Raw genomic sequence first — 27202 nt, forward strand, 5'->3', positions numbered from 1 at the left:
CATGTTTTCAGGATCATTCAGCATGCTCGCTCAGTCGGGTACACAGGCACAATAACGAGGCAGCAAATGGAGAGCAGTCACCCTTCTGCTCGTTAGTCCCGTCAGCCTGAACACAATGTTCGTGAGCGGACAAACTCAGCGATGACACGAACCAGCTGCTACGAGAAACCAGTCGGGGTCCTGGAAACATTAGTCAAAACTAAATGAGAAAATCACAACCAGCAGGACTGTGTATATTTGGTTGAAGTATTTTGCTGGTTGAAGTAACGATTTGTTCATGAGGTAAATGAAGGGCTCTCTTGATCAAATATTGAAGGCTATTTTTCAAAATCAAAACGCTTTACAAAACTCTTCTCCAGTCAACTGTGCTTCAAGTTTGTCATCAACAGCCTCAGACACCACCCTGATGAAACCAAGATGATGCACTGAAACCAACACTTCTCCGCACCTCGCTGTGTGTGCACTTTAAAATGAGGAAAAAGCTATTCTGTCTTTTCAAACGTCTGGCTCCTTTGCAGCGATAATCAGAGGAAACAAAAACTGCAGAACCTCCATTACTCTTACTGGACTTGTGATGCCTTCACAGCACCCACTGAGGTCATATTAGGAGGATTTATTTTCTGCTGTGGCACCAGATCACATAACGAGGTTTCCCTTTTAGTCTGAACAAAGTGATGAGAGCTAAAATACAAAGAGGAGCTTCTTGGCAGCCAGAGCTCCCTTTATGACAGGAATAGTGCTGGTTGGGGACCACACAGTCGTGAGTGTGTTTGCGAGTTTAAAGCCTGATAAATAAAGGCAGATCAACTTTATTTATACAACATAAGGTGGGTGGGAAGTGGGGACAGAACTGTATCTTTTGTGCCACAACACGACACTGCAGCTTTTTATTTTTAGTGCCACGATTATTAATTAAATTAGGGCTTTTTAAATTTGTGGAGAAAGAAAAGAGGGGGTCTTTAAATGCATTTATATTTAAAATCTGTTTGTTTCCTTCAGAAAGCAGTGGACACTCAGGCGACTCGATGAGGCTGCAGCCTGGCTCTCTCTGGAACATTCTGCAGCTTCTGAAACGCAGCGAGATGTTTGTGAATATGAGCAGGAAGCAAAAAGAGCCTATTGTGTGATTTCATCATGCAGCCACCACACAGGTCACTATTGTGCTCCTGTGTGTGCGCGCATGTGTGTGTGTGTGTGTGTGTCTGTGTTAGAAGGGGGTACTCACATCAAAACCTGTGTTCGGATCCCAGCCCACGTGACCGATGTGCCTGAAGAAGACGGGACAGATATGTGGTGAGATCACACACATAAAATATACAGAAGTACAGCAACTATTTAACATATGCACGTGGGCGACCATGTGCATATGTTAAATAGTGAGCCCACACACACACACTCACATCAGTGAGAGTGACATCAGTCAGAGAGACAGTGTGGTCATTGAGCGCTCTCAGGCCTCAACGCAACATGTTTACTGTTTCAATGAAGCCGAGTGTTGCTGCTGGATCAGATGGCACAGTGCAGGTCTATGACCACACACACACACACACACACACACACACGCGCGCGCAACTAAAAGTCAGGATGTCTTGCCACTTCTATTTTTGACTTTTCGAATCTGTTGAAACAATTACTCGACTAACAAATAAGTCAAAAGACAGAGTTAACTCATTTTTATGACGGATTCATTGCTTGGGTCATTTTTTAAACAAAAAGGGCCAGTGTTTGTCCGTATAATATCTTTGGTTTTTGGAGTTTTATTCAGACAAAACAAAACATTTAAAGACAAGTGTGACTCACTGGAAGTTGCTGGGCGTGCCGATGTCGGCCTTGGTCAGCTTCTTCTTCTTGCCTTTGGTCTTCTTGTCCTTCCTGTTGAGCCCGCTGTGGCTCAGCATGTTGTTGAGGTGGTACGGCTGCTGGTGGCTGTGGGAGTTGTGGAATCGGACATTGTTGATCTCCGGGTTCTTGATGTCCACTGTGGCCATGTGCAGAGCTGGACCTGCACACATGGGGGAAGGGAGAGGGAGGTCAGGATGAAAACTTCAGGAGCTGTGGTCCATTTGAAACAGAAGAATTATACCATTGGTACATCACAAGGATTAAAAAGTGATAAGCAGACTGCTAAGAAATGTTCTGCTCCTGTTTAAATGCTCTGAGCAGTCGATTACAACACAGTTGTCGTTTTTGTGGCATCCATGTTATTTCTACATTACAAGCTTGTGAACACAGTGACGTTGGAAGAACGACACCCAACTCAGGAAACTCGATCATCTGAGGAGCATGCGAATTCACCATCAAGACCCGCAGATACCCTGATCGCTGTAATGAAGGCTGCATCCTACAGGGCATGCCGGCAGGACTTCAGGCTGATAAACTGGTTTATTCTGTGGTATGTAGCTGCCCCCTCCTGACCCTCACACACTGTCATCAATATTCCCTTAGTAATCCAGGTACCTGAGGGATCAATATGGCTGCTGTAAACTCTGTCACTGAGCTTTCATGATCCATCTTTTCTAATAAAAAAAATGCAGCAGCTGAGCCTCTCCCGATGGTCCGAACCGCTCCAAATTCCTCGTAATCTCCACAAACCACAGCAGCATTTGACATAAACCACTAATCCACTGCTAATCCCAGTCCAAATCCCTGGACTCCCCATGAATGCTGGATGTCTATGACCACAAGGACCAACAGGCTCGCCTCAAATCTGCCGTCTACAGAGAACCAGGACAGACACGGTGGGCGTTTCCCCAGCCAGAGCTACACTGGATGGTTCTGTGTCGGCCTGGGCATCAGAGTTGAGTACTTTTATGGTACAGACTAGGGCTGCAACTAACGATTATTTTCGTTGTCGACTAATCTGTCAATTATTTCTTCGATTAGTTGACAAATCATTTTATCGAAAAATGTGTTAACATGTTGAAAAATGCCGGTCTGTCTCTCCCAAACCCCAAAATTATGTCATCTAATGTCTAGTTTCATACTCACGCGAAAGGGTTTTAGTTCACCGTCATGGGCGAGTGTGTAAAGCTGCCAATATCTGAATGTAAGAAGCTGCAATAAGAGTATTTTGGGGCACTTTTATAGCACTTTTTTATGGAAAATGACTCAAACCGATTAGTTGCCTACTAAAATAGTCACCGATTATTTTAATAGTCGATTAGTCATCGATTAGTCGACTAATCGTTGCAGCCCTAGTACAGACTGAAAATCTTCTGTACTAAAACTAATGCAGAATCATTTGGGACAAAGTTTTGATACCTATCTATGGACACTTTCAAAAATCATACTTTTTTTTTTTTTTAGACAAAAATAACCCCAAAAAACCCACAAGCAGCCATACAATTTATGGACAACATTTAACATCCCAGACCTTTGGCTGCTTTTGTTCAATAAAACTAGAATTACCACCCAGTGTTTGTATACCTCCACAGTCCACACACCAGTCAAGTTTCTCTTTCACTTTGAAATTTTCAATGTCTGTCAAAACATGGATGCTTCACACACAATCTATACAATCAACGCAGTCTCAAGGTGGACACCCAAGATAGGTGTCTGACCGAATGTCTCCCCTTCTGTTCCTGAGATATGACGTTGGCGAATGGCCAGAAAAGGGTTTTATGCAGATCATTATGATGTCACAGTGAAGCTGACCTTTGACCTTCTGGATATAAAATGTCATCACTTCACATTTTATCCTATCAGATATGTGTTTGGAAGTTTTGTCATAATTAGCATATGAATTCTCGAGTTATAGTCAAAAATATATTTTGTGAGGTCACCATCACCTTGACCTTTGGCCATCAAAATCCAATCCGTTTATTGTTGAGTACAAGTGGGTGTTTTTGCCAAATTTGAAAAAATTCCTCCAAGCCATTCTTGAGATATCGCATTCGAGAATGGGATCGATTAAAGGTCACAGCGACCATGACCTTTGACTCTTGACCACAAAAATCTTATCAGTTCATCCTTGAGTCCATGTGGACATTTGTGCCAAATTTAAAGAAATTTCCTCTGTGCGTCCTTGAGATGTCGTGTTCACAAGGATGGGACAGACGCACGTACAGACAACCCAAAAACATACTGCCTCTGGCAATGGCTATTTCCGGTGCAAGCGCATAAAAATGGTTTTGTAGAAAAACATGTTTATATTTCTCAAAGTAAGGCATCAAAGATCATTCTTCTATCATATCAGAAAATTATATTTCACCAGTGCAAAACGTGCCTGCTTGAAACAGGCCCGTTCTTTGGCCTCTGGTGTTTCTGCTTGTAGCCTTCTCAAAACCCGCTCATTCATACAACTTCACACTCGACAATGCTCTTCCATGGTTCCTGAGAAATACGCCTGCCATGAAACAGTTGTGTCCCAGAGTAATGCTAGTGTATACGCATCATTTGCTAACTGCCAACTATTTGAGACGAGGCTTTTTCCAGGAACAAAAGTTCCTGTTCTGAAAGTTACATTGTTGACGCTTTAGATGTAACATCTCTGGCCTTACTGACCACCTCTTCCTAACATACAGTAAGTGAACTCTGGCAGATGGACGGTGAAAAGTGTCCAGATATACTACAAGTGACAACAACATTTAAGAAGCCCTGGTCAAGCCTACGCGACATCTTGCTGATGATCTGATCTGAAAATAGGTTGGAGGTGTTGAAAACAGAGCCAGGGCGAGCATTTTAAATAAGCTACATGTCGCTTAGCTTGCTGAAGCCTGGAGCAGGTTAGGATATCCTGACTGGAAAACACTGAAACAATCTGATGTTCGCTCGCTCGCTTGCTTGCTTGTTCACATCACATCAAATTAGAAAAGGTATTATCCATCCATCCTTGAATGTACTGTGGCAAGCGACGGAGAGCGAGCTGTACCCAGCATGCTGTTAATAGTTTATAGGGGTCCCCTTTCTATACACTACAGTGTGTACATAACACACTACTAATAAATTTGTTCTGGAGATCTCATAGCTTGCACTGTACACTGCACTTCCTCGGGTCCTCAGCAGTACGCCCACCAGGTCGATTGTAAAAACAGTTGTCAAGAAATTGGAAGGACAGACATACATGCAAACAGACAGACCCTGTGCATTTTAGTTGTTTAGTTGGTCTCCTGATCAGTTTGCCAAGAAAAACGTGCATTCCTGCCAAGAACACTCGGATCAAGAACATTCAAACTCGGATCTGAACTTGCCAGACTCGACTGACAAAGGTCGGGCGCACTCTCAATAAGCAAAGCTGCCAGACTGGCTGCCAAGACTCTGGGTTCTTTTCCAAAACAGACGTGACCGACAACACTTCCATTCAAGCCCACTGCATTCAGTCTGTCAATGAACAGCATATGTAAAAGAGCTTGAGCTGGATATAAGAGTTCACATCAGGTAACAAGAGAGTCAGAACCGAGCCATCAACATTCCCAAACACTGTGGGTTATCCCTGAAGTACCAACACGAGCAGATTCCTCACAACAAAAGCGTTTTTTATTGAGGTTCTCACAATGAGGACAAGAACAAACATACATCTCCCAAACAGAGAGTCCAATCCAGAGCAACAACGTCCCTCTGTTAGTCTCATGTTTCACAACTGAAATGTCAGAATGAATCTGCGCCACCAGAGACAAACTTCAATGAAACAACGATCTCAGGCACAAATCCACGGAGCTGACTGAAGACACGACTGATTTGTTCAGTGTATGTTAATCCTGCTCTTTGTGGCGTCAGTGTTTGCCAACAGTCACACGGCTTAATGAAAGTAAACAGTCTGTTGGGATGACACGCAGACACAGCTGCAGAGGAGGAGAGCTAAATTAAAGCTGTGATGCACTGGGACCGTTACTCACAACTTTGTTTGTCTGCACCTGAACAACATCATAAACAAAGGCTGTAAAATAATGTTTGTGTTTTGCAGGGTTGTGGAGGGAGACGTGTGCTGCTCAGACATTTTTACCCCCAGAACCTGTCAAATTACCATGTCTACTTCTACCTCTCAAAACCACAATGCATCAGACGCCATAACATCCCAGAAATTTTGACATATGGCAAATTACCATCTCAGGTACTTTACCTTAGGCCACATTAAGCCTTTGAAACCTGGAGTGCCATCACTTTTTTTGGTGCTGCTTTCAGACACCTGTTGCAAGTTATTCAAACATTTGAACCCTGAGCACACTGGTGACATTTCTTTCAGAAACATGGGAAAAAAGGCAGTGAGCAACTTGGTGAGGAATGTCCCTAAAATTGCAAAAAAATAAAAAATAAAAAATAAAAATAAAATAAAATTAAATTTAAAAAAAAATAATAATAAATAAATAAATAAAATAAAATATAGGTTTAGAAAATTATTTTTTAAAAAGCTAGTGAAAACTATTAATATTATTACTCTTGTTATTATAATTATAAAAATATATTTTTATTACATTTTAAGAACTCTTTGCAGGTCTTTTCTTGTTTGTTTGTTTTTAACTTTTTTTTCTAACTAATTTCTTGCTAATTCTTCTTCTTCTTCTTCTTCTTTTTAAGTTGCTCACTGCCTTCTTCCCATGTTTTAAAAAGAAAACAAATCAATTTGCTCAGGGTTCAATGGGTTAAGCCGACTAAATCTTGAACACATCTTTTTGCTCTTAGTTCTGGCCTTCTGTCCACAAGATGGTGCCAAAAAGATACCGAAGCTGGTGGGCTTTTTAGAAACTGCCTCTGGAGCAGGGCCCCAGGAAGTGCGTCGGGCTTTGAAGCCAATTTTCTTCGTGGCCAAACAATGGATTTACATCCTTCACTTGATGCTATGTGGCCCAAAATGACTTTTTCCCCATAGACTACTGAAGGAGAACATTTTCAGCCAATTCCAGGCTGGTGTCGGTACCTTGAAGGAGATCAAATGTCAGTATAGGTGGTAAGGGGGATGAGTGGCTCACACTATGTTTGTTTACTCAATCTATGTTTTTTGGGATCACGAGAGGAGACGTGACAAAGTTAGCCTGTCAAGAAAACTAAAACTGCACCAATATGACATCATTTTGTATTTAAAGCTGATCTAAGAGGCGTCCTAACAGGCTGCAGGTGCTGTTTTCAGCTGAACTTTGGTCACAAACTGTGTTGCTGGCTATATTATATGTAATCTCCAGTCAATGTTACAATATAAAACACGTTTTCTGTTTAAAAAAGTAATGTCACAAATGTAGGAAGATAGAAAGTCTGCTATTCACCCATCTTTTAGGTGGTTACATCTCCAGCCTGATCTTGAGCGCACAGCAGAAATCTATGTGGTTCGTTTGCATGACGTAACAGAAGGTGACTTTTAATGTGTTCAATATGAACAGAGAGCTCCGATGTTACGTGACACTACACGATTGTCAGGCACTACTTTTCTGTTGGGACACAGTGTCATTATGTTCCACTCTGGAGCAGCTGCTGAGTTGAGTGGATAACATGGTAACATTTGGTATACCAGTCCGGTCCAGTATTTGGCTCAATATCAAATTGTTTTTTCACACAGATCAAACCCTAGTTTGAGGTTGTGGAGGTCTATGGGGTAAAATGTTGTTGCAGTAACGTGATTGGCCACTAGAGTAATTTGGCAGCGATGGTGAGTGGTGGTGTCATATCCAGCTCTGTTGATATATCCATGTTCCCACTGCACAGCACATGCTGGAGACCTTTTATCTGTTTATCAATGCATTTAAATATCTGTTTATAATGTGTTTCTTTTGCACTTTGTATTGATTCTTTTGATGTATTATGTAAAGCACTTTGAACTGAACTGATATTTTGTAAATATTAATGCTGAAATGTGAAATTAATTCTAATAAAAAAACATGAATCAAGGATCAATTAAATGAACAAAACAAATGTTCAGCAGCAGTAACTGTGGGGATTACAGATTAGGCCTCGTGTGCATCTCAACAGGGTTTAAAGGGGACGACAACACAGACCATGTGGTCTACATATGGCACAGATGGGCTTCCTGCTGACCAGATTAACCTGCGGCAGACTCCACTCTGTGTCAGTGTGTGAGTCACGTTGTCTGTGAAACAATGCCGCCAACGTGTCAGGAAACGCCACAACTCTCCAACACTTAAGTCCGCTGGCATTTGTCATCCAGTCACGCAACAACATCTATTTCTGTCGGAGACGTGCAACGAGCATGAACACTGTTTTCAATCAGCTTCTTGCTTCTTTATTAATAAACCCTACTCCAGGGTTTTCTAATCTGGACTATGTTTCAGCCACATGTCTGTTTCAGTCCCTGAACACCACATACAACACAATGAGCTTCCAAACTGACCCCAGATCAAAGTCACCAGAAGATGTTTTTTTGCCGCTGAAGGGCCACAACAGTAGAAGTAGAATCTGCATTATCAATATTAGGAGTTCAACGTACCATTTTTAGGGTCACCTCTCTTCTCTGCAAAAGAAAAATTAACACAATTATAGTTTCAGTACAAAATCAACACATAAAATGGAAGATATTTAGTTTTTAAGAGGCGAGAGAAGAGGGTGAGCTGTTCAAGAGTCAGGAAGCGTGCTGAAGTTCAGTTAGTTGCGGCCGGAGGGAAGACGACAGTTTTAAAGCCCGCGGGTGTCAAAGCTGTCAGAGAAAACATGCTGCCTCACGTCTTCAACGCCGTGGGCAAAACAGTCAGAAAGACAGTTCAGGAAGTCTTCGACATGAGCAAAAGGAGACAAGCAAAAGCTTTGAGAGCTCAGATGTGTTTGATAAAAAACTCCGCCCTCTAAAAAAAACCTTCTGTGTCACAGCTCTGTGAGCCTTTGGACCCTCAGTCATCATCACAGTTTGAGTGGTGCACTTCAAAAAGCCGGCGTGCTGAGAGGAGCTGGAGGGGAGCCAAGAGGACCCTTGACGCAGAGATGTTTACGACACAGAGACACACCGACAGTTTTACTACAGCAGCGAGAAACACAATGAGCTCACAGCAGCAGAGGAAAGAAGCAAACTGTCCCAAACCTTCACTCGTGTCCTCATCTGGGAAAACATTTTTACAGATTTCATTTTGGGTACTTCGATTTAGCGCTTCACACACAACAGACATTGAGTCAAGTTCGAACTAACGTGTAGTTAGTTGGAATTAATTTGAATGCAACCCATATACCACAACGTATGACCTCACATACAGCGGCATCCATCAATCGGCGGTGAGGCAGAGTCTTACCCTTCAGCATTGCCTATATGTTCTCCCTTGTGGTGTCATACAGCTGCACTATCTGTCTTAAAATTGGAGTTTAATATTGTAGCTATTGTAGATTTTGCCGTCATTATCCTCACAACCTTCTCCTGTAGCAACAGCAATGTACCGAATATACTTGCATATAAATCTTGCTATCATATCATTGATGACCATTTTCCAAGATTCTGGGATGACTGTGGTGAAAAGTAGTCAGACAAGGTTGCTCCTCTCACTTCTGGTGCCTCTGCTGTCTCACTGGCAGCTGAGCCCTCAGATTTGTTGTGGATGTAGAGTAAAGCAGCTGCTTCAATACACTGCAAAGACTCTGAGGAGACTGAAGTCTGTCGTCCTCTCACATCTAAAGACATTCTGAGTTTTTAGTCAAACACTACATTACGTTTGCAAAGACTGGGGATCTTACAGGGTCACTATTTTTAAGACTACGATTAAATTCCTTATTTGATTATCTCCCATCCTGCTCCTGGTGGAAAATAATATGACAAACTCCCTTTAAACCATATGACGTATTAAAAATTCCTTACGTGTCCGCAAAAACACATAACTCCTGACACACAAATAAAAGGTATTCCTGTTAATTCAGCATCAATATGATTCATAAAGATAAACTGCATCTGCATATAAACTTTATATGTTGTCGGCTTCAACTTGCTACCAGCCTCTGATGGTCAGGTGTGCTGTTTTAGTGGGAGAATTAAGACTTCTCACTAAAGTAAGTGCTGGTTGGTGGATCAGATACAAATTAAACACTCTAGTTCACGCCACAGCTCCACCAGTTTCCAGCTCAGTTTTTTGACCACCTCACACTAAACAATTGAGACCACAGTAGCACCAGTGGAGGTACAACTTTTATGATTTTATTCTGCCTTTGGAAATTTCTCTGCGACAGTGAAATCGCTTGAAAAGTCGTATGTTGCAGGGCTGGTTGTTGTAATCTTTGATGGTAATTTTGCCATCTACGGTGTAAGACCTAAAATACTTTCACACTCTACTTCTCAGATGCTTCGATGTTTAGCTTTGTTATCTTAGTTTATTGACAGGTCAACAGGGCATGCAATAAGTCAAGCTGACAGGAAGTTTTAAAACAACCTCTGCTGGACCACAAGGAACAACTACTCCAAAGGTCTGTTAAATTTAAGATCAAAAGTCAGACAGTGTGTGGGATTCTTGGGTTTCTTCAAAATCCCCCTTTCTACCTTTATGAGCTATTTCAAAAATCCATTCAGTTCTCATAGCAGCAGTAAAGCAGCAACACCCTGAATCCTCCATGCTTGCTCTTGAGATGCAGACACACAAATTAACTCCAGGAACTGTTCCTCCGTGAGTCTACTTCCTTGGTTGATTTGATTTTATCAGCCCTGCACATGTCCCTGATGCAGCTGGACATGAGTGAGGCACACAGGTTTGGGACTGAGGTTGAGGTCTTGTTAGCAGAAGAGGTGGTTAAGTGTTCTGGAGCCTTAGTCCAGGTGTGAAAGGTGAAACGTCACACACACAGGTTGAGGAAGCGAGGAAAGAGGACAAGCTGAAACAGTAGAAACGTACCTGTTTTGCGCTGTCGTCGGTTGAGCAGGTCGTTGATTGCGGCTCTGAATCTTTTGGCCTCTTCTTCGCTGGCAAAGTTCAGACCGATCTGACAGGTCTGAGAGGAAGAAGAGGAAGAGCCACACATGATTAAAATGGCATCTATCTTTAAATAAAAAGTGTTGAACAGCAGAGATTACAGAGCATTAAGTCTGAACACCTTGAATAAGAATGTGTGGATCAGAATTGAAGCGTTAACTTCTAAACCTGAATTTAAATTTAGAAAATGTGTAAAATAAAAACACTGATAACAGGTTATATCCAAAATTATCCTCAGGTAAAATGTCTGGATTTACTCATGCTGGTGATTCACTTAAAGGTGCAACAAGAATACACCTATTCATTTCTGGTCTCCTCATGTTTAATAAACATTCTGGATTTATTGGAAGTGCATCCTCTGAAGAATCTGTCAGCAAAGTACAGACATCTACAGCTCAGGGCATCCTGCAATGTTTTATACCTGGGGCAGTCCACCTCACCGGACATCAGAATTATATTTGAGGGACAAGATGTGCCACGATCTCTTTGACTCCTTTGACAACCTTAAATTGACAGAGAACACGAAGTAACTCAAATCCAGGCAGCACTGCAAACGAAAACGAACAAAACCACAAACTGTGAACTGGCGATGAGGCCAAAATTAACACGAGATTCCTCATAGGGTAGCTCTTTAACAAGCCCTGTTTACACTGCCTGTTCAGGGCGGGAACATTGTACAGTTGAAGCGGCAGAATGGTCTCGCCTACAGTGCCAAAACAGTGTCTGCATAAACAGCCACAGGATGGGACCATGGGCAGCATGGGTGTGACGTTTTGACAACATGTGTGCAACCCACCGCTGCAGCTTTAAAAAAGTAGCTGATAGCAGTTAGCGGCTAACTCAAAGAGGAAGAACAGCCTCCGAAAATATCCACAAACAGTGAAAACAATGAAGTCTGCGAGCTCCTTACCCTCCGAACAAAGGACGAGATCAGCCGCCATATAACAGGGACGGTAAGTGATTCTTACTGGCATGCTATGTGATTGCTATTGTTTCTAAGGTGCTGCTGACATGTATGTTATATGTCACACTAGCGGCCAGTGCCAATGTGTGACATGTCACACCCGTCACGCCTCCTTTGATTCCATTATGTCAGCTTGCTGTCTAAAATCACACACTGGAGCAGTGTGATGCCGCCATCCTTTGGTTCTGTGTAAAAATGCAAAGGCAGCATAAAGGCAGGACTTTGTAGTGCAAATGCTTACACACATAAAATCATTTGTTGCAGAGCTTGGACTTTTTTAAAGGCTAACCAGTGACAGCACTTCCCAGCTCTGGGGAAAAACGATCTCTGGTTTCCCAACACCAACATTTATGTGGAAACAGGGGAAATATGTGACTAATAATAGAATCTAACCAGCACTGTCAAGATCTCACTGCCCGAAGAGACATTATCTTGTTCATGGACAGTTTCTCTGATGATATGGAAGGAGTACAGCAGGACGAGCATTTGGAGCTTATTGAAATGGAAAGTGATGACACAAGGCTAATGGCCCAGAACTATATGCATTCATCTCTATGTGGCCCCTGACATGAAAAGTTTGGATGCCCCTCCTTTGTCGCAAATTGTCAAAGAAGTATGTCAGGAAAAAGCCAAACTTTTTTTCAGTTAGAAAAAGTAGACACAGACGCTGCTGTTCAGACACCGGGTTTCTTAGTCTCAGTCATCTACATAATGGGATGAGATTAAATTACATATTACTTTTGGAACATTTATCTTTTGGAAAATGTTTTTGAATATGAGAGAAAAAATACTGAAAAAGAAAAGTGAAATAACTGAGAATAAGTCATGTGACCCATGTGTATGAACACACCTGTGAGTGCTCATGTGATTCTGTTGAGTGAACCATGGGGCAAAACGTGTTGTTGGCTCTTAATAAAATCACAGTAATTCTGTTCAGTGTGCAGTGGCTTATGTTTATGATTTTAGATGAATCATTTTATTATCTTTATAAAAGCAACGGTTGTGTCCATCCGTCTGCTCCTTCATAACACTCCACAGCTGAAGTCACCATGTGTCACACAGACAGAATATAAGACCAAACCTTTTTTAGTTAAAGCCAGAATCCATTGAGAAAACCAGTGATTTAACGTCGCTGAACAAAGGAGCTGTTGGTCTACTGCTGCCTCCATCAGTGGGTTTGTTTATCTTATTGTGTGACTCTGGCGTATAAAACAATTAGTTTGAATTCACCAAAGTCACACAATAACACAAACATCATGACTGATTGAGGCAGCCGAAGACCAACAGCCACAGAGTTCAGCATGCTAAAATTACTGATTTTGTCAAAGGAGTCTGGTGGCTTTGACGAAAGCAAAGATGGGGAACTGACGCCCGTAACGACTTCCCCAACTAAATGGGCTGACTGTGGCAAGGTAAAGTGGTAAATCCATTCCCATACAATTTAACAGTTATGGATTTTTTTAGATGGCTAAAATATGTGTTGCTGCTGCCTCTGTCCACAGCAGCATAATGTCTAGCGTCCAAGTACTACTCCTGCCTGTTTCTCCAAACTGGGGGCGTGTTGATCGCAATGTACAGTGTATGATACATTGACTATGACTTACCTCATACAATCCCACTTCTAAAGATCCAAACTATCACTTTAAGATGAGCACAGTCAGTCATGTAATCCAGTACTTCCAATAGCATTACATTTCTACTATTGATTTACTGATTACAAAACATTTATCTGAGATTTAGGCAAAAAACGTCTATAAAAATCTGATTATGCACATGGTCACATCTAAAATGTATTTCGGCCAGGACTCCTTGAAGAAGAGATCTTGTTCTGGCTGAATAAAGGATAAATAAAAATGTTTTGCAGATAAAATGCTGCAGCAGTGATCTTTGTAAAGAGAAATAAGAAGTGCATTTTTGTTTCCAACCCACACTCAGCTTAGTTCAGCTACCTTGTTGTATTTCTGCTCTTTTCCTTTATAAAACCTCATCCCTTCTCAACTTCCAGAAGCCCTCAGCTCAGAAACAGCAGCGACATGTTAAAAAGCAGACACTTCCTGAAGGCCTATGGCTGCTCCACATTACCTTCGAGCGAGCAGACCCTGATGTGAATACGTGACTGAGCGTAAACACATTCAGGGATTATCACACCTTATTAAACAGAGTGAAACCTGATCAGTGAGACCAGGCTGTGGTCCTGAGTTAATCACAAAGAGCTGCACACTTACGTCTCCTGTGAATGAGATGAAGTAGGACCTGGCGCTGCTGATGGAGAAGTTGTGGTACAGTTCCTGCTCAAACATGGTTTTCCCTTCCTGCAAAAACACAAGACAGAGAGGGAGAAATATGAGAGTTTAGAGGGACCACATGTGTGAATCAGCAGATTTTCATCCACTGCATACAAATTAACCGCACATTGAAGTCGTACTCTTCATTTAAAGATTGATTTCCTTCCCTCCACAGTCTCAACTGCTCTCAGTTCATTTCTCTGAAAATCAATGTTCTGACATCCGAGGTTTGTGAGTCAGCTGTTTTTTAATGCAGGAAAAAAGAAACTCAACCACATCATCAAAAAGGGGACTTAGTATGTGGATTTTCAGGCCCATACTTGTGTTAATGCTCTCTAATACAAAATGTTCACATGCTTCAATTTTCAAACTAGATTCCCACCTCTTAATTGTATGCCTTTGCAAACCAGTCAAGTTGCAGTTACAGTTTACACGCATGTCTGTCCAGACTCATATGTAGCCACAACAGAAGACAATTGTTCAAATATGGATGTTGCTGCAAATTCTAAAACATGGATGCTTCACACACGTCTTAAACCCAGCAGCACAGAGGATCTATACAATCAGCACGGTTTCAAGGTAGACAGCCAAGATTAGAGTCACCAGCATCCAACCATATGTCTCCCCTTCTGTTCCAGCTCCAAAAATAGTTATGACGTTGAATAATGGCCAGAAAAGTGCTTAAGCAGAACATTATGATGTTACAATGAAGTTGACCTTTGACCTTTTGGATCTAAAATGTAACCACTTAGTTATTATAGCCCACTGGGCATTTGAGTGAAATTGTGTCATAATTATCCTATGAATTCTTAAGTTGTGTTTTGTGGGGTCACACTGAGTTTTGACAACCAAAATCTCATCAGTTCATCAGTGAGTCCAAGCGGATGTTTGTGCTACAATTGAAGAAATTCCCTCAAAGAACTGCGTTCACAAGAATGAGGCAGACAGACAACAACAAAACATAAAATCAAAAATCAAGTTTGTAAGTAAAAACGTGGGATCATTTTGCTTATAAATCAGTCCTCTTTGATTGCAAGTTAAAAACTTTTGCTTGCAGATCAGTCTTCTTTGCTTGCGAGTTTAAGTTTTGCTTGCAAGTTCAACTGCACTTAACGGGTGGGGCCTACGCTGATGGATGAGAGAAGAGTTTCTATTGGTGGGTTTGACATGGCTCCACCCATGATTCCCTCTCTCCCACTGGAAACGCCCGACAGTCGGCATTACTGCTACACCCCGGGGCATCGAAGGTACTGACCATTACACTGTCAAATAGTTCTGAGCTGGCTAAACAAAAGCAATCTACATGCACCAGTTCAAATAAAACATTCTTGCTATTATTAGGCCTAGTTCATACGGACCTGTGTACTTTTGAAACCGCGTATTATTCTATGTGATTTGGCTGTTTGGCCACACGCAACTGCACTTTTGGGCCCCTGAAACCGCGTTTCTTTGAAACCGGAGTCCAGGGTGAAGTTTTTGGAAGACTCCGGTGCCAGCGGTTGCGTGTAGATAGGATAACCACAGTATTTTATTACCTGTCTTTATTGTTTGACGTCAGAACGACGGTAAATAGCTCTTTTCTAAAAGTTTACTAACTACTAAAATCCCACATTATGTGTTAAATACAATGAATCTTAACTATATTTACAATGAAGCTTGAGTCTGCACTCTGCACTTAGCCCGTATGTGAATGTTTACCGTTGCTATGGCAACAAGAGACCGCTGACGTTAGCATCAGTTAGCTTAGCTCAATCGTCCGACAAACAATAAGCCATAAAATTACAATTCAACATATTTAAACAAAATCAACAGTAGCTACCAACAGTTACAGTCCTTACAACCTGAGCTAATGTGTTGTCACAGGTTAGATTGTAAAATAAAAGTAAGTACAGCTTAAATCCCTGAGGAACTACACTAGCATTAGTGACGGTTGCATCCACTCGTATGCAGTTACCTTATGTTACAGTTCCCTCAAACAATATCACGAAGCACAATAACATCTATTAAGGGTACACTACTGATAAAATCTGAAGGTGCTGAGGTGACATTTACCCACATGAAAGAATAAATGAAAACAGACGGTGATTTTGCTGGTCTTCAGTAGCTTTACTCTGGGTGTAACTGCCAACTGAAGAACCAACCGTTTATATACCCAGATTTGCTCTTGTGCCTTTACTCAAATCAGTTCTGCTTTAAATTGAATGGGGGATATCTGTATGGTATCTGTAAAGATACAAAATCAATATCATATGCATAAAATAATGTCACAATTGAGTGGGCAGATACACATAAATACCCTATATGTCACACAAACTTTATTTGTGAGTGTGCTATCTGCTCTCTTTGGATGGCATATCCAGCTGCTCAACCTAACGACCAACCAAGGAGGCTGCTCCTGTTGCTAGCTACCCCAACTACACTACCACGAAAGCAGCGACAGTCCTGCCAACGGAGGTTCTGGATACGGCCTTTCCGTTAGAAGTTACATCGCCACCTACTGCTTTGGCATGTGTATTACATCACTTGGTAGCAGGTTTTGCAGTTTCGTGTGGATATCGTATTTTTTTTTTTTTTAAATCACACCACTCGTGTGGATGAATTTTTTTTGGAAACCGGAGCGTGAAAAACTTCGGTTTCAGAATTGATTTTCGCCACAGCTCCCGCACTGAATTCCCCGTGTACTACAGAACTCCCATGTTGCTTTGCAAGCGTACTAGGCTGATGAGTAGAATTTAAGAAACAGGCTAAATGACATGATGTTGCACACTCTTGTACAGTAAGTGGCGGTATGCACCTTTAAATTGTTTGCAATCCGCCAACCGAGAGAAGAAGAAAAAAAAATGCTTTGCAAGCTGTCATTCCAATTGAGACTGGCCAATAGAGACGTGTCTTACAGCTTCCAGTTTAGGCCCCGCCCACCAGGTTCAACTTTTTACTCTCAAAACTTTTTCACTAGCAAACAAAAAAAAATGACTCGCAAACAAATCTTTAGGATTTGCAAACAAAACTTTAGGATTTGCATTTTTTAATCAATCATTTTTTACTTTTTTTACTAGTCTTAAGTCTCTGCAGGTTTGTTTTTAACAGAGATAAAGTTAAACCAACAGTATATTTTATGCACCGACTCTTTAATATCCAGATTGATTTTGGAGCCTGAACGAGTCAGACAGTAAACACACATCAGCGTCTGGTAATTCACTTTGATCCATTAGGGTTGCACCATTGATTCCACATCATCTTTAAAGCACCGTATTAATTTATCCAATGATTATTGAGAGTGTATAAACACAGCCTGGCCACAGTCCACAAACTGCAGAGGCAGTGTAAAAAACAAAGGGGAGAGCTAAGAGACAAATGTGAACAGATTTAACAGACAAATCTGCTGTTTTCACCAAAGACAGACAATTAAAATTTAAATGTTGATTTCCAGTGCACAATTCTTGTACAGATGAAATGAGAAATGAGATACATCTAACGCTCGAACAAATCCTTTGAGACGCTTCATTCAACCGTCCTCTTGGGTTGAAGCTTCACAGATGTTACCTTGACAGGATGGTCTCACTCACCTTGATGTCAAACACTCTGATGAAGTAGGACCTCTGCGGGTTGTCTTTGACCAAACAGGCCACTCCACAGCACCTCTTCACCCAGCAGCAGTTCCGGTCTGCGCCGTACACCTGGACCACCGCCGAACACAGAGTCTAAACACAGAGAGGACAAAGGACAGGGCCGTGAGTATTGTGTGTAGCAAAATAAAAACATTTGATATTCTATATATTTATATTTCATAAACTAAATACACTTAAAATCTGCAGTGTGTGAAACTGCTCAGTTGCTGCACACGTGTCACAAAGCAGGAACAGAGCAGCCAACGTGGAAGTGGAAATCTCCATGATGCAAAACATTTAAACAGCGATAACGACCACATGGAGCACAAACACCTGCTGCACCAGGTGAGAAACAAAGAGCAGGTCACTGAGGCGACACTGAGACCTTTTACAATCAGATTATGAGTTACACATGCAAATATCTTAACAATGGATTCTCAAATGTGCTGAATAAAACGGAAAAATTTCGTTACACATTATCTTGACTTTTCAGGCCTCAGTGTGCAGCAACTGAAGAGCTTCCCGGATAGTTAAATCATGTCTCAATCAGCTCCCCCAACACTTTTCTGACACTGGCATTACGGGACTGCAAGACACCATTTTTCTTTCTAAAAGTAACTGGTTTGTTGAAGTGAAAGCAGCCAGTTTATGGGTTAGGGCCTCCTTTTTGTATTTATTTATGTGCACAAATGAAATACAAAACCCTGAATTTATCTGAGGAAAGACTATTTAAAAGTGTGAGCTATAACACCCATAATGTGTTTGTCAATTCATCACATCTCACTCCTGTCTCCCACTGTAGACATTCAAAACAAGTGAAAACACTTGACGTATGACATGAAACACAAACTTGTGCTTTCTGAGTTAGGAATGTCAAGCAAACCAATACTTTGGCACCAAGTCGATGCCAAAATTCTGAAAAATGTGACGGTACTTGATTTTCTTGAGTGCTGTAAGTACTGAGGATGTAGTTGGTCTGACTGGGCAGCACATACACCTACAAGTGTTCTTGTCTGCTGTCAAATGCCAAACGAAGAATGAGAACACCAACCAACGCAAACTAACAGCAGCAAAACGTGGACCATGGCGACAGGTGCAATTGCAGTGACAGCTCTGCCACGATTCTTGGGTAAAACACTCCACTTGTCCCTGTCACTTTTTAACCTGTCGTCCAATCACAGTGAGGGGGGGGGGGGGGGGGGGGGGGGGGGGGGACAAATAGCCTTCCACAAAGGCCAGCTGTCAGATCATGACATGAGCAGACGCTGAACAACAACACCAGTGGAGGATAAATATGCAGGGTTTCCCACACATTCGTGTCTTTGTGGCGGGCTGCCAGAATTAAAGAAATGCTGCCACATTCTGATTTTCTATTTTTGGAGCTGGACCGTTCATTACGGTTCAAACGGTGCAGCAGAACGGCAAGTGCAGTGAAAGTGAAACTTAACCCTCAGTGCGCTGGGTCTAAAGTTTGATTTCACTCAAAAACAGCTGCTGTTGATTAAATCAACTGATGAGTTATCCACCCCATGACTCAAAACCACACAAACTGCTGCTGAGGGAAAAAAGATGAGTTCTACCTGAGCTGTGTTCTTGAACCCGCCATGATAACATCTGTTTCCACCTATTGATTTTCTATTTTTGATTTGGTTTGGGCTTTTTGGGGGCTGGACTGTTCATTAGGAGTGCTAATGGAATATATACCATTTGGTTATCCACTGCACCAGGAGTGCAGAGCGTGCTCTGGGCACAAACGGAGCAGCAGAACGCCATACACAGTAAAGGCGAAACTTTGCTTTCACTCACTGACAGCTGCTCCTGTCATCTATCGATCTGATCTTATCAGCCTGTGCTGCATTCACGGACCCCCAAAAACATCAGAGTTCAGAGAAGGGACACAGAATAATACAAAGGGACACACACTCATGAAAAAAAGGAAAGTTTGCCTGTCTGTATGTTTACAATCACTGCCGTGGTGTGTCGCCCTAAAACTGGGGGCCTGTGTATTTAAAAGGGCCAAAAGTCCTTAAGTGTTAAGGCAACATGAACACCATTAAATAAAGGCTGAACATGAGCTCTCTGACCTTCCAGTGATTGTTTCATTTCATATCTGTCACTTCTCAGCACTGTTTAACCTTCACTTCTGCAGGACAGGAAACAGAGCCCAGCTGCTGTCCTCAGCAGCGTCCCGTCCTCGGACTGCTCTAGTTTGTGGTTTTTGTGGTTTCTGCATCAGTCACACTGCGTTAAATCCTCTGCCAGGATTCCTCCCTCTGCAGCAGAGAGTAACCCCGGCCGCTGGGGCAGAAAGAGGAAATGCCACTGGGCCGGTTTCCTCCTCTGTGATTTATGAGTGCAGGTCGGAAGAGCAGCAGGAAACACTTTTCTCCATGAAATCACCGCTCAGCATCACACAGGAAAGGTTAAAGGTCGGCCGTTAAAAGCCTCATTTAGGCTTTGTAAATTCTCACCAAGGGAAAGTATGCAGCAGTAAACACAGACAGGGACACTGCAGACACACACACACTCTGCAGTTACATCAGCTCACACACAATACCAGCTCATTCACTACATCACTGATGATCAGCAATTTTTAGATTGATTTTTACCTTCAGGACATTATTATCCACAGTGATTGATTGATTTTTGTGACCAATTACCTGTTTAAGTCTCCTGTCTAACCAAAACACCAATCATCCTCTGGTTCCAGCTTCTCCAATGTGTGGATTTGCTGTTTTTTCCTGTTTTAAAACATTTTAAAGTGAACATCATTGGCTGTTTGACTTTGAAGACATCACTGTGGACTCTGGGATGAAAAAATGATAAAAAGTATTAACTGATGACGACAATAATCGTTAGTTGCAGCTCTGGTTTAATTCATTTCAATCCACTTAATAATCGTTTTTAAGTTCGTTTGTAAGTTCTGAAACATCCAAGACTGACATTACCTGAATGGTGCTGCATTCAAGAACAAGAGTAACCAATGTCAGATTTGAACGCTGGTTACAGTTTCCATGCTAAAAAAAAATTCACATCCTGTTCACAGCAGATGCTTGTTTGTCCTCTGGCCTTGATTTTCTGACCTCATGGCTCATGGATACAATGATTTTTGGCAAAGGACCACAGATTGTCTGGTGTCAAAATGTCCTTCAAAGCATCACCAAGACAATGAAAAAGCAATCTCACCACATGGTCGACTCAGTCGCTCCTCTGGAGCTCTGGATTTGCACAGCTGTCATGGAATGTAAAGGTTAAAGTTTGCATCTTTCAGAGCACTTCAAGGACTTCTCATACATGTATGGTTAAAAGTCGAATTTCAGGCCCTGTCTACATGGATATTTTTGAAAACAATTATTTTTTCCCTCTGTTTAAAAGAGGAAAAACAAATCCAAATACTCGTCTCCACCAGTAGTTGGCAATAAAGCCTGTGTCACTATACGTCAAATACCAGAAAAGAATGATCCGAAACCATTGTTTCTGGAGGACTTCAAACTGCAGAGAGTCGGACCAAATAACATTGGACATTGTTAATCTGTGAAGTGGTGCAACAAACTAGTCATTAGACCAAGCAGTGCTAACAAAATAAAAACAAACCAGAAGGGCTGCCCCCAACTAGGAATTTTCCTAGTGGACCAACCGTGAAATTATTCAAGGCGAAGTCCTTCCTGTGGTATCGAGTATTTAATATTTGTATTCTTTAAGGTATTGTATCAAAACTAGAAACTCTAATATTGTGACAACATTAAGCTACACAACACAAGAGCCAAACACTTTCAAGAACAACCCTAATTAGCTTTCCAGCTATTCCAGTATTGTCCTTATCTAAATAACAAACATGAACACACCTTTTGTCCTGCTCCTTAGTTTGTTTAACGAGTCACCAAACAAACGTTCACCTGGGAAAAGTGCACTGCTAATTTCAGTTTGTTGGTTAGATAACTAATTAGCTCCACAGCTGCAGCACATCAAACAGAATGTAAATGCACCTGCAAATGTCACTTTGGACCTGTCAGATGGTGACGTGGTCCTAAACTCTTCAACACCACGAACAACACACTATCTGCACGACATGGAGCTACAGAGCACGTTTGCTTTCATGCTGCTGCTAAATCCCTACAGTGAAACACCAGCACACTCCCTCAACATGACAAAATGACAGTTAAGACTCTATCATGCAAAGTGAACGCCACATATCAACAACATCCAGAGACACCGCCCACCTCTCTGAGCCCGAGCTCATCTGAGACAGACCGACAGTGAGAGTGGAAAAGTGTGCTGTGGTCTGACGAGTCCATCATGGACGTCAAAGGACCATCCAGATAGTTAGCAACTCAAAGTTCAAAGCCAGCATCTATGATGGTATGTAGGTGTGTTAGTGCCCATGGCATCATGGGTAACTTTCGCACTGGTGAAGGTTACACTAATTCTGAAAGGTACATATAGGTTTTAGAGCAACATATGCTGCCATCCAGACAACGTCTTTCTCAGGGACGTCCATGATTCTACGTGTGTAACTACAGCGTATCTTCGTAGTAAAAGAGTGCAGGTACTGGACTCCCACTGAAACTGTGTGCTGCATTATGAAGCACAAAATACGACAACGGAGACCCCGAACCATTGAGCAATTTAGGTTGTATATTAAGTAAGAATAGGAAAGCATTCACTTTCCAAACTTCAATTAGTGTCATTTCCCAAACACTGAGTGTTAGAAAAATAATAAAATTATCAGTTTGAATAGTTTTTCCCCGTTAAAGGTTTTTTTTTGGGGGAGTTTTTCCTTATCTGCTGCGAGGGTCATAAGGACAGAGGGATGTCGTATGCTGTAAAGCCCTGTGAGGCAAATTGTGATTTGTGATATTGGGCTTTATAAATAAAATTGATTGATTGATTGATTGATTGAATATTAATTGTCTTCAACTGTATTCAATTAAATATAGGTCAAAAAGGATTTTCATATCATTGCATTCTGTTTTTATTTATGCTTTACACGCGTCAACATTTTTTGGACTGTAAACATCCAAACTACCTAACTCAGTGCTTCTCCAAACTTCTCATGTAATCTGCCTCTAGATAAATCCACCACAGAGCCGTTTAAAGAGCAGAGGGGCTCTCCACAAAGCCGGATTAGCAAATTAGCCACATCACTGTAGTACGCTTCGATCTGACTTTTTCTAAAATTGTGTTTTTTCTTTTAAGAGTTCCTCATCTTGCACAACTGACGCCTAACACCAAATGTAAATAATATTCCAGATCTGATTCACAGATGCAAATCTGTATAACCAGATTTAGATTTACTCACAGATATCTGTCTAACTTTCTAATCCTGCTTTGTGAACCCCCCCTCGGACAACCCTCCATCTGTGTATTTGTGTGGAAAAGAAGATGAAGTCTGACCACAAGTCAACACTGCTCTTTAACTGAGACCAACTCCAGTGATCAAAACAATACTACAGTTAAATTACACTTCATTTGTAACAGCTGGAATTTATCCTGAGTGCAACAACAAACTTTTAAGATACATTTGTCATTTGTCATCAATTTTTGGTAATACACAAAAAGGAGCTACTGTAAATAAGGGTGAATTTAATGACTTTAAGGTTTAAGTGTTCAGAAGACTGGAGTTGGGCGTGAGAACGAGACAGCTGTGGTAATAATTCTCTCATGAATTTTGTTTGCTTGAGTATGACAGTTGGTGGTGATCTATAATAAAGCAATTAATAAAAGAACAATACAACAATCAACAAAGAGGCAGAGGAGGGTAACAGCGAGGCACTTAAAAGAACCCCATATTTAGTGACAGCGATGGAAATGGTTTTGATTTTATAAGATCAGATTACAAACAAGCCGCTGTCTTCAGCACATGTTAATGTTTGATGTAAGACTGAGGTTCCCTAATATAAGCCTGCACTGGTCAGCTACGCTGGTTATAGTTTTACATTTGATGATACTACTGCTGACACAATAAAGAAATCATACTTTTGTGACACCTTACTTTGAGGAATATGAATGTTTTTATACGAAACAGGACATTTTTCTATTGAACAAAAGAAGCTATGTTAAATGTTGTTTAAACACAAGGAGCCATAAAGAAACTTGTCGAGAGAAAGATGTCTAAAAATGGAAAAAAAAAAAGGTTTTAAATCAGGAACTATCTGATCAAACTACAAATCAACAAGATTAAAATACATAATATGATACTGAGTTACCGTCGCATTTCAATCACTACAAAAAGTGTTCAGGAGCCATATTCAGCCCTGCTGCTCAGTGCAAATCAACCTGCCCAGTCTTGGTTTAATTTACCGTTCTGACCTCTGATCTCAGGTGTTTCACCCTGCATGCAGCTGCTTCATGCAGTTGACCCTGCGGGCTCAGCTCCAGTTCAGCCTCCGACATTAAAACCTGAGCTGCCCAGCAACCGTCATCTCATTACATCACCCCCAAAAAGATCAGATAAACAACAGACTCAGATTTCATGACTTTGTGTTCTGATCTGCGAGGATGGTTATGATTTGGTGTACTAGTGCAGAAAGGAATAAAGAACCATGTTCAGTGGCACAGCATCTAGTCCAGGTGTTGCTGGTTTTCACATTAAAAATCTCTCTAATTAGAATGGCTTACAGCTGATTGAAGTGGCCCTGAAGTGTTTAAGTGGCATCCATTATAACAATTGGTTGAATCTGATAAATGTAAAGTACAGGTGTTTCACAGCTTCCTCTCCCATCTCTCCGAGTTCCCGAAACATGACACCATCCTTCATGAAGTGAAAGGAAATGCTGCAACTCAACAACGCCTCCAGCAACATTTGGGTATCTCTGACAGGAGACCTTTCTCATGTTTCACATCAAGATCTAGAGTTTTAGACAACTAATGACAACAAGAGCAATCCGCCAGATGTTAGATTGTCAAACCAAATTTAAGTTTGCTGGTCGGGTTTAAAATTGTATCCAAAAAGCCTCAAGCAGATTCAGTGGCTTCACATACTGAGCGACACCTGCCAGTGACCCAGTTCTTACCCATCCTGCAAACCATGACAACCTCTACACACGTAAAAATGGTCATATAAAATTAAGTTACACTGATGATGTGACTGGCGTACCACCTGGTGCCCTGCTGGGGACTCCTATAGTTCTATGTCTCAACAGAAAAATCTGACACGCATCAGGATCAGAAATTTAAAACAGACTGATAGTTTGACCAAATATCGACAAGTAAAGTGTTGAGGTGTTATAGTCAGATTTATGCACAACAGGCCATAAATCTGGACTATTACAGCTTGATTCTTTTTTAGTAATAACTAATCTTACAAATTTTGTCCAAAAACAAACGACAGCCTGCTTTGTTTACAACTAAATATAATAGATGAGCAGCAAACGCTTACATTGGAGAAGTTTGACTAATCAATTAAACATGTTTCAGATACAAATATATGGGGCCATATGAAAACACTGGCCTATGTCTGCGTTTGAAGGTTCAATTTGTAGTTTTTTTTTAAACTACTGAAATTATTTATAATCATGTTAACTGAGAATATGGCTGCCACTGAAAGTCATTTCCATTGCTAATCATTATCTTGATCAATCAATTGGTTTGGTCTATAAAATATTAGACAGTTGTACAACATGGCCATCACAGTTCCCAAAACCCAAAGTTAAAAGGGAACACAGCCTAAATCAAGAACTCCCATATGTTATTTCCATGGCCTAGGGACGTTCAGTCAGTATTTCTGAACATGAGCTACTCTCTTACAGCCGGAAGCCAGTGGAGTAATTCACAAACTTTAGATGTCATTGGGTACACAGTCTGGAGCTGCTCCATGACAGTGGGGAGTGGATATCGATATCGGTCTTGGCCAAATAATATATATCAGCGTATCGGATATCAGCAAAAAACAACAACAACAATATTGTGCATCCCTACTTCATAACCCATAACATCACAAATTTGAGTTTTGGCACTCTGGTCTCAGAATTTGGGAGAGAGATGCTTGTATTTGCTTATATTTTTGGACTGTCTTTGACCATATGAACAGCATGTGTGAATTTTGAAAATGGCTTTAGTTCCCCTTTAAGTCCATAATACAAGAGTTATTCAGTTTACTATCATAACAGACTGAGAAAACCAGCAAATATGCACATTTGAGGAGCTAAAACCGGTTGATTTAGCCATTTTTGCTTCAGAAATATTACCTACACACGTGATCAGTTATCAAAAATGTTGCATTTTGTGTTTGACAAATGTTCATAATTGCAAGAAATATAAACAAATACATAGTTTATCAGAGACATAATCACAAATTATTTTTATGGATGTATAAATAATATATATTAGTGTTGTTCATGTTTAGATTCAGTTGTCTGTCCCTGTATTTAAAAACCTAAATATCACATTTATACTGAAAGCAGCTTCACAGTTTTGACTTTCTGAGGTGGAGGTTATCAGGCCCATATCTGGTTCACCTTTTGCACTAAGGTTATGCAACTGAAACCAACACACAGGCCAAATAAAGATGGGGTCACCATATCTTTGAACACTGAAGTATCAAGTATGTGGAACAAACAGTAACAATGTCAAGGAGTCTGAAGGGTCACCGATTTCGTGTCAACACCGGGCCCCAGCGGTGTTTCAACACGTCTCTGCTGCTCTGTCTCAGCTGACAGAGGAGAAGCTGACTTTGACGTTTCTTTCTGACATGTGGGTGAATGTACCTGCACATTATCAGAGCCTGCAGGTGGTAAACAAACGGTACAACTTACGGCGCATTTCCTGCCCAGGTAGCCGAACAGGCACTCGTTCTCCTGCGGGGTCAGGAGGATGGAGCCGACGTTAACAGCCCTGCGGGGCGGCGGGTGGCTGTTCATGGCTCCGAAATCTTCTAGTTAACCCCCGAAACGATGCGGTTCCCCCCGGACGGACTCAGCAAAACACTGCTAATTACAGAAAATCCATGCGGGCTCCGGTTGCTGTGGCCTGCAACCGGATCATCTCCGCTGAGTCCGACTCCGGGCTGGAGGGCGGAGGAGGAGGAGGACCGGGGGGTGTTTTCCAGGCTTGCTCCTGCTTCACAAAGAAACTTAACCTCTCCGTTTAGTGTTGAAATAAAAAATAAGGAGTCGCTGTGAGTATGAACGCGGTTAAACGCTCAACTTTCATTCGGAAACTCCAGCAGCTGCAGCGGCGATGCGTACATCCAACATGGCAGCAAGACGGAGCGGACCACTTAAAAAGGAAGGAGAGGGGTGTGCGTTTGGACAAACTCTACAGCTATCCACTGTAACATGGACAATATGGTGACGTTAGTGAACACACACACAGAACGGTGTCATTTAATGTTTGTTATGACTTTAAACTATTTGGAAAGTGTGTTTTTGGGCCACTGTGAAGCTAAAGTGTTGTTGCTAAGAGAAAATGGCTCGGTCCGATGTGGCAGCAGGAATGCAGCTCTGCGGAGGGAAAACGAGGGGCGGGGGGGTTAGCGCGTGGAACGGGATGGAGTGTGACGTAGCGCGGGGGAGGAGCCAGATGATGGAC

The 27202-nt window shown here is 41.6% G+C and overlaps 1 protein-coding gene across 2 annotated transcripts in view; it reads right to left on the reverse strand.

Moving 5' to 3' along the window:
- The window catches only part of wasla (WASP like actin nucleation promoting factor a), a 35236-nt gene extending 8362 nt beyond the window's left edge, over positions 1-26874 (reverse strand). Inside the window, exons 1-7 of one of the 2 annotated variants that reach the window (XM_033635867.2) lie at positions 26428-26874; positions 17633-17767; positions 14007-14093; positions 10740-10836; positions 8372-8395; positions 1801-2002; positions 1226-1268 (exon numbers count right to left, since the gene is read on the reverse strand). In XM_033635867.2, coding sequence (XP_033491758.1) covers positions 1226-1268; positions 1801-2002; positions 8372-8395; positions 10740-10836; positions 14007-14093; positions 17633-17767; positions 26428-26532 — 693 coding nt within the window. In that variant the 5' untranslated portion in view covers positions 26533-26874. The remainder of the gene's footprint in view (positions 1-1225; positions 1269-1800; positions 2003-8371; positions 8396-10739; positions 10837-14006; positions 14094-17632; positions 17768-26427) is intronic. The other variant, XM_033635868.2, reaches the window with a different exon arrangement.
- Between the last annotated feature and the right edge of the window lie 328 nt (positions 26875-27202).

Source organism: Epinephelus lanceolatus, chromosome 5 (assembly GCF_041903045.1).
Source record: "Epinephelus lanceolatus isolate andai-2023 chromosome 5, ASM4190304v1, whole genome shotgun sequence".
Taxonomy (NCBI): domain Eukaryota; kingdom Metazoa; phylum Chordata; class Actinopteri; order Perciformes; family Serranidae; genus Epinephelus; species Epinephelus lanceolatus.